Consider the following 15773-nt stretch of genomic DNA (forward strand, 5'->3'; position numbering starts at 1 on the left):
TTGTACTGACGTCACTAGTATTTTTTATGTAGCCTGTTTCAAAACTGGGCAAATATCTAGATGAGTTGATGTACCCCCCAGAACACCTCTGCGTACCCCCAGGGATATGTGTACCCTTGGTTGAGAACCACTGTTTTAAAGAACAGGTTATCATCATTCCTCTCCATAGCTGCTTCACCAAGGTTCAAAAAAATGCCTCCCCAGCCTGACTGACTCTTCTTCCGCAGGAGGCGGGTGAATGGGACAGGACAGCCAGTGGGGATTTTCCCTGCAGATGATGGATTTTCGCCTTAGAAGACTCTGAAATCCCACAGAGCTGGCTGCTTTCGCATCTGCAGTCTGTGGTGCTCAGGGAAAGAGAAATAACACCTCCAAGAGGCTTCCATGAAAGCCCATTTTGATTAATATTCACGACAAGAGATGCTGAGAGGTTGAGAAACTATGTTCTGCTTTATCATTTCCAAATGAGAAATACAAGCTAAACCCACCTCCCCAGCCAGGGCCCGGAGCCCGGCTCAGCACGGTCCACTTCTGTCCCAGGCCAGCACTGTGCTGCTCCCGCAGGCACCAGGGAAAGAGAAACAAGTTAAAACTGGTAGAAAAGCACAGACAATCTGCGAGCGATGCCGAGATCCAGTCACAAGAGTAAATGCTCCGAGAACAGGAAACCCCACGAGCTCAGGTTCAAGGGATGCAGTGTGGGGTGAGCGGGGCACAGAGGGATTCTCTCATCTGCACCCAGGACTCTGCGGCGGATGGGGAGGGGAGGAACTAAAATTTCAGGGTCCTCCTCTCCCTCTGGCCTCATTGATGGGGGTCAGCCTGGCTTCTGGGGAGCTCAGGCCTCGTGACTTCCCCAGCTTCCTTCTTACATCTGTCTAGTCTCGTCCTTTCAGCAACGATGAGACGCTGCCCTCTCCCCACCTCTTTTCTCTTGGGGCATCATTCCTAGCCCTTTAGATTTCAGGGGCGTCTTCCCATGGCACTCATAGGACATTTTGTGTCTCTCTCTAGCACAGCTGCAGCAAGTTCACAGTTATCAGTATTGGCGGTCTGGCTCTCAAGAGCGAAATGTGCAGTCTTCCAGCTCTGTACCCCTCACCTCCCACTCCATCCCCCTCCTGACTCTATCTCGCATCGTTGCAGGGATCAGGCAGTAACTTCCTTCTCCATTTCAGTCTCTGCCTCTGGGAGTGTAAATCTGGCGCTCACCCTCTGTTTGTGCGGATACATATTGACAATTGGCATTGTTCAAACCACATGAAAATCGCACGACGGGATAGAGGTGAAAATAGGAAAGGACTATTCTGGCAAATGGTCATTTGCCACATCACGTCCCCAATACACCTGAGCTACATCCTGTCAAACCAAACTAATATCAAAGTACATGACCCAACACCTTCAGGAAAGAAAACCCCACGATACAGGGGGGCTATGAAGCACTTTCACATTCAGAAAGCAAAATTCCAGAGAATCTTGATTCACAATCAGGAGAACAAATTTACTCATTTTCTTCTGAGCTGGCTAACCCTGCTTCACTCAGCGCCTCCTCGCTATTCGGTTGTGTTAGTTACAACATTTTGCCATCCTCCTAACGAAACAGGAAAAAAAAACAAAAACAAAAACCTTCCCCTTGACAAATGATCTGTACTTGGCTCTGAAAAGCCCAGAAGCCACTTTACCAATAGATGGAAACAGGGATTTAAGCTCAGAAACCTCAGTTTGTGCTTTGGGGTTCATCTGAATCCTCCCCCACCCTGGCCCAGGTCGGTGACACTTTCACCTCCAGAAGTCTGGTTTAGCATCCAAGTGTGATTCCTGTGCACGGAGAGCCAGGGGCACTGTAGTAAGTGACACTTTGGGAGCTGGAGGAGTAGAATGGGGAGAGGATAAAATTCTCCAAAGCTTGGACAGAGACTGCTGCGTCAAGGATGGAGCATGACAGTGACGGGGGAAGGAGGGAATCCCTCGGACTCACCCCATCGCTCTCAAATAGCACAGCACCTAAAACACTACCCTTTACTATCCTTGCTCCTACTCTTCTAGACTCCATTTAATTCTCGTCTGTAAGAGAGAAAATGTACAAAAAGAAATGCTTGCCAGCACGGCCTGGATCAAGGTGAGACTAGCTGGGAGCGAGAGAATCTACCCCCAAAGGGGGAACTTAGTGACTCTAACAGTCACTCTGCTAATTGTGCATAAGATGAAGTGAGCTGTAGCTCAGGAAAGCTTATGCTCAAATAAATTTGTTAGTCTCTAAGGTGCCACAAGTCCTCCTTTTCTTTCTGTGAATACAGACTAACACAGCTGCTACCCTGAAATCTGCTAACGGTGAGGATCAGAAGGAATTAGATGCTCTGGGTGAATCTAGGGTAGGATGAATGGGGGAGGGTCAGAGGAGACGAGCTGGCTGATCCTGACCACGTTTCCTACCACAGGCGGACGCTCAGAGGCTGATGCTGCCAAGGCAGAGGTGGTATCTCCAGGCCTCCCACAAAAGGCCCTGTGGGAATCAGTCCCACTTAGTGGTGCTGTCTGAACACAGAGAAGGGGCAGAGGGGTGAGTGATGAGAGGCAGCACCTCTCTACCCCTGTGCTCTCCCTCGCCTCTTATCCCATGATCCCCAAACATTCGATAGCCCAGCACCCAGCTCCCCCTGCTTCCCAGCTCCAACCATTCCATCCTCAGTCCCTTCCCCATAACCCATCGTCCTGGTCCCTTAACGATTGGCGCCCCAGAGCCCAGCGCCTTGGGGAATTTGGGGAGGGAGGAGTTACCAGCCTCCAGGGACACTCCCCCTGCAGGGAACAGCTCCAGGTAAGTGGGGGAGCCCAGCCCAGGGGCTGGTGAAAGATGGGGGATGGAGACAGGGGTCTAGAGTGAAGGTGAGGCCTGGCCCAAGTGCCCTTCTCCTCATCTCCATGGCAGGGGGATCCCATCTGGGAGGGGAAGGGAGAGGGGGGAACTTCAGCCAGGCAGAAGGAGTGGCTGGAGGAGTTTCTCTCTCTCCCTTCCCCCATCTGTGGCCCATCAGCTCAGCATTCAGGGCTGCAGCAGGGAGGAGGGGCTGATGAGGGCTCCTCCTCTGCTTGGGGTTTGCTTAGACCAGGCAGAGCCAGAGGGTCACTGACCAGCTGCTGCTGGATCCTCACCCCAGTGATGGGCAGCTGGATCCTTGGGAGCCAAATGCCCCTGATGTGTGTGGGAATGAGGAAATGGGTTTGTCCCCATGGCCAGTCCTAGTTAGGCCCCTGAAAGAAATTCTCCCATGTGGGGAGGAGTCTCTGATGTCTGACATGGTGTTGGCTCCACTTGGAGCATTTGCCTTGCTAAGGACATCTCAGTGGTTTCTTCCCTGCACGGATTTGCTGCTGCCAGAAACTAAGGGAAGCCTGCCCCACATTCAAGGTTTTTCTCTCTCATGTGGGTTCTCCAGCATTAAGTAAGGCCTGAGCTGTTATTGATTCTTTTCCCACAGTCCAAGCACTTATGGGGTTTCTCTATTTTGTGGATTGTCTGATGCGTAACGAGGGCTGATCTCTGAATCGAACTTTTCCCTCAACAGAGACATTTCTGGGGTCTCTCTCCCATGCTGGGGGTCTCCTGATGAGTATTAAGGGTTGACTTCCTATTAAAACATGTCCCACTTATAGGCTCTCTCCCCCTCATGAATTCCCTGATGTTTAGTGAGGTTTGAGCTATGACTGAAGCTTTTCCCACAGTCCAGGCATTTATAGGGTTTCTCTCCCGTGTGGATTCTCTGATGCGTAATAACGGCTGAACTGACGTTAAACCGTTTCCCACAGTGGAGGCATTTGTAGGGTTTATCCCCCGTGTGGGTTCTCTGATGTGTAACAAGGTTTGAGCTCTGACTAAAGCTTTTCCCACAGTCCAGGCATTTATGGGGTTTCTCTCCCGTGTGGGTTCTTTGATGTGCAAGAAGAGCTGATCGCAGATTGAAACATTTCCCACAGTCCAGGCATTTAAAGGGTCTCTCTCCTGTGTGGGTTCTCCCATGTTTAATAAGGGACGAGCTGTCGCTAAAACTTTTCCCACACACGAGGCAGTTATAGGGTCGCTCTCCCGTGTGGGTTCTCCGATGTTTAGTGAGGCTGGAACTCTGACTGAAGCTTTTCCCACAATCTAAGCATTTATAAGGTTTCTCTCCCGTGTGGATTCTCTGATGTCTAATAACAGCTGATCTCACATTGAAGCTTTTCCCACAGTCCAGGCACTTATAGGGTTTCTCTCCCGTGTGAGTTCTCTGATGTGCAATAAGGGCCGATCTCACATTGAAACTTTTCCCACACTCCAGGCATTTATAGGGTCTTTCTCCCGTGTGCAGTCTCTGATGTGTAATAAGGTGTGAGCTCTGACGGAAACTTTTCCCGCAGTCCAAGCATTTATAGGGCTTCTCTCCCGTGTGGTTTTTCCAATGCGTAATAAGGTTCGTTCTCACACTGAAGCTTTTCCCACAGTCGAGGCATTTGTAGGGTTTCTCATCCTTGGGATTTGTCTGCTGGGCGGTGGTTTCCTTGGGATCTGTGCATCTTCCCCCACCTTGAACTGATGCATCCACTTTCTTCCTTGGCTGGTTTCCCCGCTGCCTCTCTGACCCACCCCGATTTCCCCAGGCTTCTCCCTGTTCCAAGCCCTGGGGAAAATTCCCTTCAGCTCCTCTCAAAAAGGCCCTCTCTGGTTCCACCTGCCAAGTCACCTCCTTGTTCTCACTCACGGTCTCATCACCTGCTGGGAGAGAGAGAATCCAGACAGGAGTCACTGCCTGTGCCGGGGAGAAGGGACCAAAAGGGGAACAGCAAAGAGGGAAAACACCACACAGTGACTGCTGGGGAGCTGGAGACATTGGATTCTGCCTCCACATCCCACCCAAACACTCCTAGGGGAGTAAAGCTGGGGAGGAAACTGCATACAGCTAAAGGATGGGTGGGAAGCTGTGAGTGATATCTGTCATGGTGAGGCACGACCTGTTGATTACAGCCCTGACCTGGGTGAGACGGGGCAGACCTGGGGGAGTTTGTTCACAGCACATCTTTGGGAGTCTCAGCTTTTTCCTTCACTCACCACACAGTTTCTATGTCAATTTCACTGACTCCTCACCTGTGTGGGTGACTCGCGGGACCTCCTTTTTCTCAGAGGCCTGGAGATCCGGGACCCACGCCTCTTCCCCTCGTTCCAGCCGGGCGATCAGGTCAGGTTTGGGAACGGGAAATCCTGCTCGGGGGGTGAAATCAGACAAGATCAGGGTGTATGGAATACTGGGAGAGTATCTGTCACAAGGAACATTCCCGGAATTTAACCTGGCCCCACACTGTGCTGGGAGCATGAATAATCTGAACAGATGGAAGCATGATCACTGAGCCCCCTTGAGAGAAGCAGACATTGGGGGTGGGAGACCATCCCCGCACGAGGAGTTTCCAGGGTCTGTGCACACTGGGGGATTTGCTGATGCAGACACAGCTCTGGGGTTAAACCCCTACCTAGTTCTAAACCTCCAGAGCCCTCCCCATGGATGGAGCTAGTCTACCACCAAGACTCAATTAGCATAAACCCGGAAACTGAAGTCAATGAGCAGTTATCCAGTTCAGACTCATCAATGTAATCAAAAAGCTGCACTGCAGTAACCTCTTTGCACCTCATGGTGAATAGTGATAGTTTTGGGGTTGCCTGTTATTGATACCAGGGATCTAGATTGCATAATATGAGGTGAGAGACATTTTTTCCTGCCTTAGTCTCACACCCCCAATGTCAAAATCCTTGGTTCCCGAGTCAGCCTCAGAGCAACAGCACCTGCGCACAAGATGTATACTGTTATGTGCACCATGGGCTGGAGGCTTTTGAAGCAGATGGGCTCAACAGGCAGCTGAATTTTTAAAAAAACACGAATGGCAAAGGAATGCAGTTTAATCTCAAAGTAGGTGATGGGGCAGGAGGGTCAGTTTCAATTCAGTGCATTTCCCAGATGCTTGGAGGAGCCTCTTAGGTCAAGTTCGGTCTCCTGGGAAAGGAGACCAACAAGGATTCTGCATGTGAGTTATAGTTAACAGAGCCAGGACAATACATGCCTTCTGCCCCCTTGAAAGCTGGAGGGATCGGGATGAATTAGCATGTCCATTGGGTTTACGACTCCCTGACCGCTTTGGAGGGGATGGAGATGCAAGCCTCTCTCACACTGGAGCTGTGAACTATGGGACCCATTCCCCTCTAATCTAACTGACCAGGAAGAACCTGACCAGATTCAGACACGCAGACCCCACGGCTTCTAATAACTGAGGGGACGGGAATCCCTTACCCAGCGAGGTGACGGTCTCGTAATTCTCCTGCATGACGTCCCTGTAAAGGGCTCTCTGGGCGGGGTCCAGCAGAGCCCCCTGCCCCTGGGTGAAATACACAGCTACCTCCTCGAAGGTCACCGGCATCTGAAACAACAAGAGTCCCCCCACTCAGCACCTGCTGCCCCAGCCACTATTTCACTAGTCACACAGGAGGAAGGCAAAAACCCAGAAGTTCTCGGAGGACTAGAGTAGCAGAATTCCAAGCCCACCGTGCTCAGAGCAGCCAGGAGGCTTCAGGGGGTGGGGAGAAGGTGAGAGCTCCTTGTCCCCCCAGCAGATGGAGGAAGGCACAGACTTCTTATTTCCCACACGCCTGCCAGCCACAGGCTGATACGGGAAGCAGAGCTCTGAGCAGGGGACAGGGTCAGGAATCCCAATGGATTCCTTTCCATATTTGGGGGGAAAACAGACGGTACAGCCTCATCATATACACTCTCTCCATTCCACTAGTATCTCATGGGGATGTTTAACAGAAGCCACTAAAGCTAGGCGTTTTTTAATTAGCAGATCCAGATAACTTGCATCCAAGAGTTTTACAAGAGCTGGCTGAGGAGCTTGCTAGACCGTTAATGTTGATTTTTTAATAAGTCTTCAAGTGCTGAGGAAGTTCGAGAAGACTGGAAGAAAGCTAATGTTGTGCCAATTTTTAAAAGGGTAAACAGGATGACCTGGGTAATTATAGGCCTGTCAGCCTCACACTGAGCCCAGGCAAGATAATGGAGGAGCTGATGCAGGAACTTGATTAATAAAGAATTAAAGGAGTGTAATGTAATTAATGCAATTCAACATGGGTTTATGGAAAATAAATCCTTTCAAACTAACTTGATATCATTTTTTGATGAGATCACAAGCTTGGTTGTCAAGGGTAATAGTGTTGACATAATATACTTACACTTCTGTAAGGCGTTTGACTTGATACCACATGACATTTTGAATCAAAATCTCAAATGATACACAATTAATATGGCACACATTAAATGGATTAAAAACTGGCTAACTGATAGGTCTCAAAATGTCATTTTACAAGGGGAATCAACATCAAGGGGGTGTTTCAAGTGGGGGGCCACAGTGATTGGTTCTTCGCCCTACGTTATTTAACATTTCTAAGAAATGACTTGGAAGAAAACAAAATCATAACTAAACAGGTTTGCAGAGGGCAGAAAAATTGGGGGATTGGTAAACAGTGAAGAAGCCAGGTCTCTGATTCAGATCAATTTGGATCACTTGGTAAACTGGGTGCAAGCAAAAAATATGCATTTGAATATGACTAAATGTACACATATACAGCTCGGAACAAAGACAGTAGGCCATGCTTCCAGGATGGGGGATGCCGTTCTGGGAAGCAGTGACTCTATGGGAACCATGGTGCATAATCTGCTGAACATGAGTTCCCAGTATGACGCTGTGGCCAAAAGAGCGAATGCGATCCTTGGATGTATAAACAGAGGAATCTTGCGTAGGTGTTAGAGAGGTTATTTTACCTCTGTGTTTGTCACTGGTGCAGGCACTGCTGGAATCCTGTGTCCAGTTCTGGTACTGACAGTTCAAAAAGGATGTTGACAAATTGCAGAGGGTTCAGAGAAGAGCCAGGAGAATGATCAAAGGATTAGAAAACCTGCCTTATTGTGATAGACTCAAGGAGTTCTATCTGTTTAGGTGAACAAAGAGAAGATTATGGAGTGAATTGATTGCAGTCTACAGAGGGAACAAATATTTAATAAAGGGCTCATCAGTCTAGCAGAGAAAGATATAACACAATCCAAGGGCTGGGAGCTGAAGCTAGACAAATTCAGACAGGAAATAAAGCGTACATTTATAATGGTGAGAGTAATTCACTATTGGAAGAATTTACCAATTCTCCATCACAGACAAGTTTTTAATCAAGATCAGATGTTATTCATCTGCTCTAGGAATTATTTTGGGGAAGTTCTCAGGCCTGGTTTATACAGTGGGTCAGACTAGATGATGAAAACAGTCCCTGGAATCTATGGACCTATCAAAATACCACAGTAGCCTCTGGCCAGTGGGTTCAGGCTCCGGCACTGGGAGTCTGGTCACTTTTCCCAGCCCTGCCCCGGGTGGTGTTTCCTGTTTCAGAAATGGGGGAATGTTTCTCCCCCACCCCCACCAATGGGCCTGTTCAGAAAATCAGGCCCAGGTTGATCCAGCAGCTTTATCACACCCTGTCCCCTCCCTGCCTCACCCAGTGTGTTTCCTGCCCCTCCCCCTCTACAACAAATCCCCCCTGCAGCTCCCTGAAAATCTCCTCCCTGAGCTGGCTCCAACACAGCCATTTCCTTTCCCTGTCCCCTGGAAGACGGGAGGATCTGGAGCAAAACATAGACGGGAGGACCTGGAGCAAAACATAGACGTAATTCGTCAGGCTGTCAGGGCGAGAGGGGCCATTGGGGAGGTTACAGAAGGGGCTTGAGTCTATTTCACACCCCGATTCCCCCAGGCTCCCTCCCTGCAGACAGATGCTCTGGACTCTGACATGCTGGGAAAACCCTCAGTCACTTTATTACAACACAGACCCAGCCCCTCCCACCAGCACTGAACCCCCACGAGACACTTTTAAATCCCCCCCCCACCCCCCGTAACAGGTCGTCTGAGCCAAACACTAGAAAAGAGCAGAATCAAAGGAGCTGCGTTGGTGGATTCCCCCCGACATTGGCCCCAAGGGCAGCGCATCCAGCAGCTCGGCCAGGGCAGGAACTTTCCCTTTGTCAGCTCCTCACCTTGTTCCCAGGAGAGTCAGGCTGCCCAGGGGGATGCAGGGAATGGATCAGGCCAGGGCTGGGAGCTGAGAACCTCCCTCCTCACTTACCGCTCCTGCTGCCCCTTTCAGTCTCTTCTCTTTCCCTTTCTGTCTCCTTCGTTTTCTCTCCTCCCCTCTGCCTCGGACAACTAGTGACTGTCCTGTTCTTCTGGGCATTTGTTCTCCTGTACACAGATCAGCTACTTCGTCTAAAACACAAGAACAGGCACACTGGATCAGACCAAGGGTCCATCTAGCCCAGTGTCTTGTCTTGACAGTGGCCAATGCCAGGCTCCCCAGAGGGAATGAACAGAACAGGTGATCATCTGATCCATCCCCTGTCGCCCATTCCCACCTTCTGGCAAAACAGAGGCTAGGGACACCATCCCTACCAGCCTGGCTAATAGCCATTGATGGACCTGTCCTGCAAGAACTTATCTAGTTCTTTTTTGAACCCTGTTATAGTCTTGGCCAGCACAACATCCTCTGGCAAAGAGTTCCACAGGTTGACTGTGCGTTGCGTGAAGAAACGCTTCCTTTTGTTTGTTTTAAACCTGCTGCTTATTAATTTAATTCGGTGACCCCTAGTTCTTGTGTTATGAGAAGGAGTAAATAACACTTCCTGATTTACTGTCTCCACACCAGTCTACTAGAAGGAGTGTGAGCCTGGGAGTGTCACCGAAGGCAGCAGCTCTGGGACTCGCTCCCCATCTACCACAAACTCACCAGCAGGTCCCTGAAAGGGGCCCTTTGTGCAGAGTCACTGTCCTGCCAGGCCCCAGCCCTTTCCCCCAGGGTCTCTCCCCTCATCTGCAGGCTCCGGCACCGGAGAAAGTCCCCACCAGGCTGGACAACTCTTAAAGCCCCCCTCAGCCGCCTCTTAAAGCCCCCTCCCCCTGCCCCCATCCCATCCCCCTCCTGCCCCTGGCCTCACACACCCCTGTTCCCCCCGCCCCTCTTCAGCCCCCTCCCGCTCCCACCCCCAGGTGTCACTGTCCCAGCCCCCAGCCCGGCCGGGCTCCCCCCGCCCCGCGCACACCGGGAGCTGGCGGCAGCTTTCCCGGGCCCGGGGCAGGGAATCGCAGCCGGCTCCGCGGGGAGCAGCCCGGGGGTGCCGGGGGGGGGCGGGTCTCTCTTACCTTCCCTCCGAGCGGGGCCCCCGGGGCAGGGGCCGGGCCGGGAAGGGGCCCTGGCCGGGCTGGGGGCTCTGCCCTGGGAGAGGCTCCCGGGGAGCAGCGGGCAGGGCCCGGCTGGAGGTTCCCCTCTCCCGGCTGCAGCCCGGGCTCCGGGCTCCCAGCACCAGCCGCCGGGGCTCGGGGATCTCGCCGGGAGCCAGAGTCCCCGCAGCGGCTGCGAGTCACTTCCTGGGCCGGGCTGAACCCCGCGATCCTCCCCCCAGAGCCGCCCCCCAGCCGCTCCTGGGTCCTAGCGATCAACCCACCGCGCTGCAACCGCCTGCCCCAGACCCTGCCCCCTGGGGACCCACCTCCGCTGGGCACGGGCAGCTTCTCCCCACATTAGGCAGCATCGTGCATAGAAGCCACCGTGTCAGTGACTAGTTAAAGGAGACGTCAATGTCCTGGGGAGGGGGGAGAAGGGCGGGGGGCCTCTATGGAGATTGTTCCTGTCTATGGGGGCACAGAGGTGATGGGGGTGCTGGTCCTAGAGAGGCTGCCCAGAGCTTGGAGCTGCAGGCAGCATGCTTCTCGATGACACTGACTGTATGTGACCACTCTGGTAACAGATGGGCACAGGGAGCAGGTGGGTCAGAGCTGGTCTCTTGTCTGCACACCAGACTCCCTGGCTACCAGCCCTGGGCCGGAGCTACCAGCTCTGCTCCCCTAGCTCAGGTCATGGAGCTGTCAGTGCTTTGTCGCCAGGTTCCTGGAGTTATTTGTAGGGCCGGATTAAGCCATCCCTGGGCCCAAACCCCCTCATATCCCCCCACCCAGGGGCAGGCACCAAAGGAACTTTTTCCCTGAAAATGTAGGCACTGGGTGAGTTTAGGAGCCTAGATGATTTGACAGGAGTTGTGGGAATAGTTGTGGAGCCAAAACTTGAGACTTAGGCCCCGAAACCCAAATTTAGGCATCTAAGGAGCTTTGTGAATCTTGCCTGGGGTCTCTATAATGTGGGCGTAACGTGCAGTTGTGTGCACCTGGCTTCTTCAGTGCTGCATAAGAATGTCAGCATCCTCCATCCTTCTTCTCAAAACACTTCTCAGCGCTGTCAGCACATGGGCATGCTCTTGCACTGAGCAGCCGCTGATATCACAGGGCTGTCTTAAGCAGATATGTTTATAATATTTCCCCCCCTTGATGTCTGATCAGCTTATCGGTCAGGTGAGTAAAGAGGGAGCGGCCTGCCAGGTGGTTTGCCTACAATGAAAACATCCTACACAGCTTCAGAAACAAAGTACAGAGCATATCTCGTAAGGGCAATCACAGCCTATTTCTGGGTGTTTCTGGGCTGGGTGATGGGCCCTGCACTGTGCCCATGGGCTGAGATGCAACACCACAATGTGTTAAGTGAGCTGAAAATATTTTTATTACAGCCTCTCAGGCTGTGTCCTAACACCTAGGCAGATATCGCAGTCATTAATATTACCATGAAAATGTCAGAAAGGTGTCAGAGACAATGCTGTGTTTGTGAGAAAAATTCCCCAGGGAGTACATAGTAACAGGTATGCTTTATATGACATGTGATTAGTGAGCAGCTAGAGGCTGAGATCAAAGAGGAATTTTACAGTTGAGCACTAAAAATGTGGATCGATTGGTTAATTCTATTGGGACAAGAATTTCTATACATCGCTTATAGAGGGGATCCCTGTACAGCCAAGCCAACACCATCTGTGCGCACAAGAGGATCTACCATGATGACACTATCCAGCCTTCATTCTCCTGGTCATAACAGATACCCTGACCAGTAGAGAGAAGAGGCGAGATCATCTTAAATTTCAACCGTAAACCATTTATTGCAATTTTGTCAGGCCAAAATTGAGATCTGGGAAATATCATAGTGACTTTTCCACACAGGGCAACACTCAGGGAAATTAAGATGAGTGCCCCATTGCTTCACTCCTTCTTTTTTGAAAAATCAAATGTGGGTTATACCTGGACTATTCAAAAAATTGTAAGCGTTCTGGACACATCAAAGGTCTGATGAATAATAGTGTTTTTGGGAAGGACTCTTGCAATCTTTTATGGTTGCCATGACTGCTATAGTCATAACTAACATGACTTTACTTCTGAACAAGATCATCCATATGGGTTTACGGCGCAATAACTTCACACTTTTAGCATCACACCATGTAGACAAGCCCTGAATAAGGGGAATTGAAGGGCTTGAAGCCTCTGTTAATTCCTTTAGTTTAAAATTTGTTTTTTTTTTATTTCCATTACATCCACATGAATGGGGCGGGAGGGGGACATTCAGATGCAAATACCTCTGCTCGGGAAAGAGAAGCATTCACTGCATAATCAGCATCAGCCTTGAAGTCATATGATCCCAAAGAATAAACTGGGTAAAAAGAACAAAAATTTAGCATTAAAACCTCATACTGCTGTCTGCCATACAAACAGGATGTGTTACACTCGAAACACTGTGAGAGGTGACTGCTGAAACTACTAGTAACTATTTATATTTTCAATGATTATTTGCTATGAAAACAGAAATGAATGAACACACAGACAACCATCTGCACCATGTTAATGACGGGAAATGATGAAGTGCTAAGAGTCATCAAAATAGCATTTGTAAAAGTCACCAATTTAAAGGAGTGAAACTCCATGAACAGTGGATTAACAAAAAATCCCAGTCCAACTCAGGCAATCAGAACACCAGGTAAGACAAATTTGTGAGCTCCTCGGAGGCTTTATGCAGACAGATACATTGATCAGGGATTCTTTAACACTAAAATCATGTATGACTATTGCAATTTTTGTCAGTGGGTGGATGTAAAATATTTTACTGGATCAAATCTCCTTTTGCTGCTCAATACATCATGTCTGATAGGGAACAGCTGTCTTGTCTTGGCATTGGGATGCTGTGCTTTTAAGAACACAGGCCTGTACACCAGCAGACCCTGTTCTTCAAGTGTTCCTTCCATTCGCTGGGTTGCCCTTTAATTCACTCAAAGTTCTTTGTTCTACTTAAGTCTCTTGAAGCTGGTCAAACCAGTTTCTGCAGCCCACTGGGAGACAAAGGCAACATCTTATGGTTAGTCCTGGCCATTTGCTGAGGATTTCTTATCTGTGTATTGCCCATCTTTCTGGGGAGTGTCCTGATCACTCGATTATTGAATTAACCCAACATCTGCAACCAGTAAACCTCTCTACAGTACTCAGAGCATGTCGAATTCATAGACTATTACATGCAGCTTCAAATCCATCATGCTCTTCCTTTTGCTTTGGCCTCTTTATTTCCCCTGCTCTCTCACTCCTCTAACTTGGGGGATTTAGTCCCCATTTCTCCTTCTACTCCACCCCCTTTTCCTACAGGCTCCTGCTCCTGCCCCTTCCCCCCCCCATGAGGAACCTTCACATAAGTTCTTCCTCTGCACAGTTCCCACCCACCATTAGGGTCCTTCACTGAAACCCCTCCCTCCTCCATACACAAACCACACCCACTCAATTAGACCCCTCCCTCAACCAGCCCTTTCCCCATCCAGTCCCTCCCCTCTGTTAATCCCCTCTCACCTCCCCATACAAGCCCCTTACCCTCCACTAGACCCCTCCCCCACTATCCCCACCCCCTCTGGCTGGGGAGAGAGATTCCCCTTGGATACCTCCCAGGCCAGTGAGATGGGGGCTAGATAATCCAGCTCCCCATTGCAGGCACCAGATAGACTACAAGGTGAGGGGCACAGAGCATCTCCCACCTGCTTCCGCTTGTGAGATACTTGGGAGAGGCGGGTACTCAGCCAGCTCCGCCCCAAGACCATGTGGTGGAACCTGCTGTCACCTGCGGAGGTGGGCCAACCTGTATTGTACCCTGATCTCACAGCCCACTGGGGATATAAGTTGGAAGCTCCTTCATGGAGTTGTTAGCATGGATGTGATGCTGACACGGTTTACAGAGTCCTCCCACAGTTGTTCTTTCTGTGGCAAGGAGATCCTGCTGCACGAGTATTTGCAGCAGGCCTGGTTGCAGACCCTTTTTCATCTCCTCCAGAACCTCCTGCCAAGGTCCCGACTGCATTTTTCCTCACACCTCTTTATTTGTTCACCCCCTATCCGCGGCCCCATGCCGTCTTGGGGCCCTTCTCCTCGCCCTGGCTAAAATGGCCATCTATCCATTGAGGACGAGAAGGTTGGGCAGGGGTGGGTGTTCTTTGTGACTGCGGGGCTGACCTACGTTTACTCGTCTGTTCCAGTCTCCAGGCAGAGTTCCTGTGGCTGGCATCCCCCAGCTCCCTGGACTCTTTCAAAGACCAATGGGCACTCTCCGGACTCCCCTGCTCGGCAGCCCCCTCTGGATCCCTAATTCTGAACCTTGTACCCACACGCTTTTCCTGTTTTCACATTTGTTGACCTCTTCCCAGACTCAGGGGATCCCTCTGTTGTCCCCCCACACCTCACCCTGCTGCCCTGTAGAAGGGTGTGGTGGATGGATCCCCTTTGGGGAGATCTGCCTTGGACACAGGCCCAATGCCAAGTAGGGGGGACCTGCAGCCACCTACGGGGGGAGGGAAGCCCTGGCAGGCCAGCCTCCACTGCGCCCTGATCCCATGGCCCACCGGGGATATGATTCCTTCAGCAGGATTCACAGAGTCCCCAATGCCTGCCCCGTAGGCGGTGAGAGGGAGACCCTAGTGCTTCGGACCGCGGCCCCCCAGACGCCTTCACCAGCCCCTCCCACAACCAGCGTCCCCCCACTCTCAGCTCCTTCGTTCTCGTGGCCCCACAACACCCTCGTCGGCCTGACCCAGTGCCCACCACCAGGCCAGGGGCAGACAGCTCTGCAGGGCTGCAACCGCAGGGGCTGCTTCCAACCTTCCCCCGCAAGCCCCAGGGCTGCCTCTGACCTCCCCCACTAAGTGCCCCCCGCCCCCGTCATGGCCTCAGTGGCTCCTCCCACTCCACTGAGGGCGGGGCCTATGCCAGCCCCGCCCCCAGAACGTCAGCTCCCGCCCCCTTTGACCATAGAGACTAGAGGGAGGCAGAAGCCAGAGCGTCATACCCCTCCCGCAGAGAGGCCATAGAGAAAAGGCCCTTTCCAGGAGATAGCGCGTCCCACCCGTTCACTTCCGGTCTTTTTTTAAACTCCATAGAGAGGCGCTGGGTGCAGATAGAGCGTCCTGCAGGCACCGCAGAGCGGCGCGTCCGTGAGGTTAGATCGCCTCGCAGGGCCTGCCGCACAAAGACCTTTTCACCATAGAGGGCAGGAGGTACAGTGTCTCGCAGGCACTTCCGCTTCAATGTCCTTAGACCATAGACCGTGAGAGAGGGGGATGGAGCGTCTCGCACGCACTTCCAGTCACGTGCCGTTATACTCTAGTGCTGGGGAGAGGGGGTGGGGAGAGAGCGTCCGGCGGGCACTTCCGCTCAAAAGACCGCTTCCCTCTCGAGGGGCGAGAGAGCGTCTTGACGCCACTTCCGGTCACATGACCACGTACCATCGCATGGGGGAGCCCGTCTGTGGGGGATAGATTGTCTCGCAG

General features: G+C 51.6%; 1 protein-coding gene across 5 annotated transcripts; it reads right to left on the minus strand.

The window, feature by feature from the left end:
• Positions 1 to 431: 431 nt before the first annotated feature.
• Positions 432 to 15666, minus strand: LOC125621571 (uncharacterized). Of its 5 annotated transcripts, none has more exons than XM_075119830.1 (6): positions 15293 to 15666; positions 12558 to 12631; positions 9182 to 9321; positions 6312 to 6438; positions 5120 to 5233; positions 432 to 4747 (listed from the first exon to the last, which is right to left on the minus strand). In XM_075119830.1, exons 3-6 carry the CDS (start codon positions 9287 to 9289, stop codon positions 3633 to 3635), a joined length of 1464 nt encoding a protein of 487 aa, XP_074975931.1. In that variant the 5' UTR covers positions 9290 to 9321; positions 12558 to 12631; positions 15293 to 15666; the 3' UTR covers positions 432 to 3632. The 5 variants fall into 5 exon arrangements, with proteins under 5 accessions (XP_074975931.1, XP_048674562.2, XP_048674563.2 ...); XM_048818605.2 differs by having other exon boundaries at positions 432 to 4750; positions 15293 to 15665; XM_048818606.2 differs by having other exon boundaries at positions 432 to 4750; positions 12558 to 13304; positions 15293 to 15665.
• Between the last annotated feature and the right edge of the window lie 107 nt (positions 15667 to 15773).

The sequence above is a fragment of the Caretta caretta genome, chromosome 14 (assembly GCF_965140235.1).
Source record: "Caretta caretta isolate rCarCar2 chromosome 14, rCarCar1.hap1, whole genome shotgun sequence".
NCBI lineage: Eukaryota > Metazoa > Chordata > Testudines > Cheloniidae > Caretta > Caretta caretta.